The following is a 2,155-nucleotide window of genomic DNA, read 5'->3' as shown; positions in this document are numbered from 1 at the left end:
CCCAGGAGGCGGAGGTTGCGGTGAGCCGAGATCGCGCCATTGCACTCCAGCCTGGGTAACATGAGTGAAACTCCGTCTCAAAAAAAAAAAAGAAGTTGTGGCTCAAGTAAAAGATACCATGAATTGAGCAAGAACCACATGCCAGATGCTGTTCTGAGCATGTAACTGAAATTGACTAGGAGATTACTATCCCCCTTTACCGGTGGGGAAACCAAGACAGAAAGGTCACCTAGCTAGGAAATGATGGGGTTAATAAGCAGTAGGCCAGCTGGGTCTGTGCCCCTGACTCATGCTCTGCCAAAATGAACACATGAATGAATGCATGAATACACGCCCTTCCTATGCCTGGATTGGAAAGAGATGTTCACTTCTGTGTTTTCTGGCTTTAAAAAAAATTACCTTTCATACAAGAATTAGCCAGGCATGGTGGTGGGCGCCTGTAATCCCAGCACTTTGGGAAGCTGAGGTGGGTGGATCACCTGAGATTGGGAGTTTGAGACCAGCCTGACCAACAAGGAGAAACCCCGTGTCTACTAAAAATACAAAATTAGCTGGGCATGGTGGCGCATGCCTGTAGTCCCAGCTACTCTGGAGGCTGAGGCAGGAGAATCTCTTGAACTCGGGAGGCGGAGGTTGCGGTCAGCTGAGATTACACCATTGCACTCCAGCCTGGGCAGCAAGAGCAAAACTCTGTCTCAACAAATAAACAAACAAACAAATAAAATTACCTTTCCATTCATTAGTAATTTGTTCATCTTCCATTCATTCTTTTACTTGTCGGTCATTTGACCCAGGCTTTGTGCTGGGAAATGAAAACCCTTCTCTGCCTGCTTGGAGCTCCTGTGTAAGCAAAGGGCTGTCATCAGTAGGTTAAATGCTGACTTAAAAGTGTGGGTGGACATTCAAAGGCAGAATTGGCTTTGCCAGGCATGGTACCAGGGAGCTAGGAAAGGTTTGACAGAAGCAGTGATACCCCAGTTGGGTCTTGAAGGATGTGTAAAAGTTTGTGAGAAAAGAGAGAAAGGCTCTCTGGGTGGGAAGAACATCCAGGCAAAAGCTTGGGGCAGCCATGTTTTGGCTGGGCTGGCAGGTAAGTCGGGGGAGCCATGAAGTTCTAAGGGCTGAGGCTGACATTCTGAGTCCTGGCCCCTGGTAGCCAGAAAGGAAGGTGTCTCTATAGGGGCTCAGACGGGGGGCGGGGTGGGGCAGTGGGCCTGGTGAGTCAGACCTGAAGGCCCCTCTTCTTTGCCAGGTGTTTCCTTGTGAACGCTACCTGCGCTGTCATCTGCCCACCCACGGCAGCGGGGGCAGGTTCAAGTGCCAGGTGTGCAAGAAGTTCTTCCGGCGGGAGCATTACCTCAAACTGCATGCTCACATCCACTCAGGTGGGTGCCCTGTCCCCGAGGACTCCAGCCCAGCCCCTCCCTTCCTCCTCACCCGCTCCTCATCCCTTTCTCCCCCTCCATCTCCCTCCCCCATCTCCCTCCTCTTCCCCATCTCCTGCAGCCCCCTTCTCCTTCCTCCTTCCCATCTCCCTCCAGCCTCCCTCCACCTCCCTCTCCCCATCTCCTTCTGGCCCCCTCCAGCTTCTCTCCCCTGTCCTTTCCCCTCTCTTTCCAGCCCCCTCCCCCTTCTCTCTGTCTCTCTGTCTCCCTCCAGCCCTCCTGCCTCTCCCCTTGCTCCTGCTTCCTCCCTCCTTCCTGGCCCCTGACCCACCTGCCTTAACTCATGACCAAGGGGTTCCCACCACCACTGGAGCAGAGAAGAGCCCCTGGAGGTGGCGTGTGAGGGACTCTTGACTCTGCCCCCTGTGGTGGGGATGCTGCTCTCACTGTAAGTTCCCCCCCAAACCTGGACAAACCCCCCCTCCTTGGTTCCCCAGTTGAGACACAGTGACATTTTCTTTTCTATTAATCTTTAGATGTTTTTTAATTAGTTAAAATTTTTAAATTGTTTTTTATTTTATTTTATTTTTTTTAATTAATTTATTTATTTTGAGACAGAGTTTCACTCTTGTTACCCAGGCTGGAGTGCAATGGCGCGATCTCTGCTCACCGCAACCTCCGCCTCCTGGGTTCAGGCAATTCTCCTGCCTCAGCCTCCTGAGTAGCTGGGATTACAGGCACACGCCACCATGCCCAGCTAATGTTTTGTA

The 2,155-nt window shown here is 51.7% G+C and overlaps 1 protein-coding gene across 1 annotated transcript in view; it reads left to right on the top strand.

Moving 5' to 3' along the window:
- The window catches only part of ZNF341 (zinc finger protein 341), a 58,260-nt gene that overhangs the window by 46,918 nt on the left and 9,187 nt on the right, over positions 1-2,155 (top strand). Inside the window, exons 12-13 of the mRNA XM_037734439.1 lie at positions 1,253-1,396; positions 1,738-1,784. Coding sequence (XP_037590367.1) covers positions 1,253-1,396; positions 1,738-1,784 — 191 coding nt within the window. The remainder of the gene's footprint in view (positions 1-1,252; positions 1,397-1,737; positions 1,785-2,155) is intronic.

Source organism: Cebus imitator, unplaced genomic scaffold, assembly GCF_001604975.1.
Source record: "Cebus imitator isolate Cc_AM_T3 unplaced genomic scaffold, Cebus_imitator-1.0 Scaffold18, whole genome shotgun sequence".
In the NCBI taxonomy this organism is placed as follows: domain Eukaryota; kingdom Metazoa; phylum Chordata; class Mammalia; order Primates; family Cebidae; genus Cebus; species Cebus imitator.
Note: the sequence above shows the minus strand (reverse complement) of the source record. Positions and strands in the feature narration are given on the sequence as shown.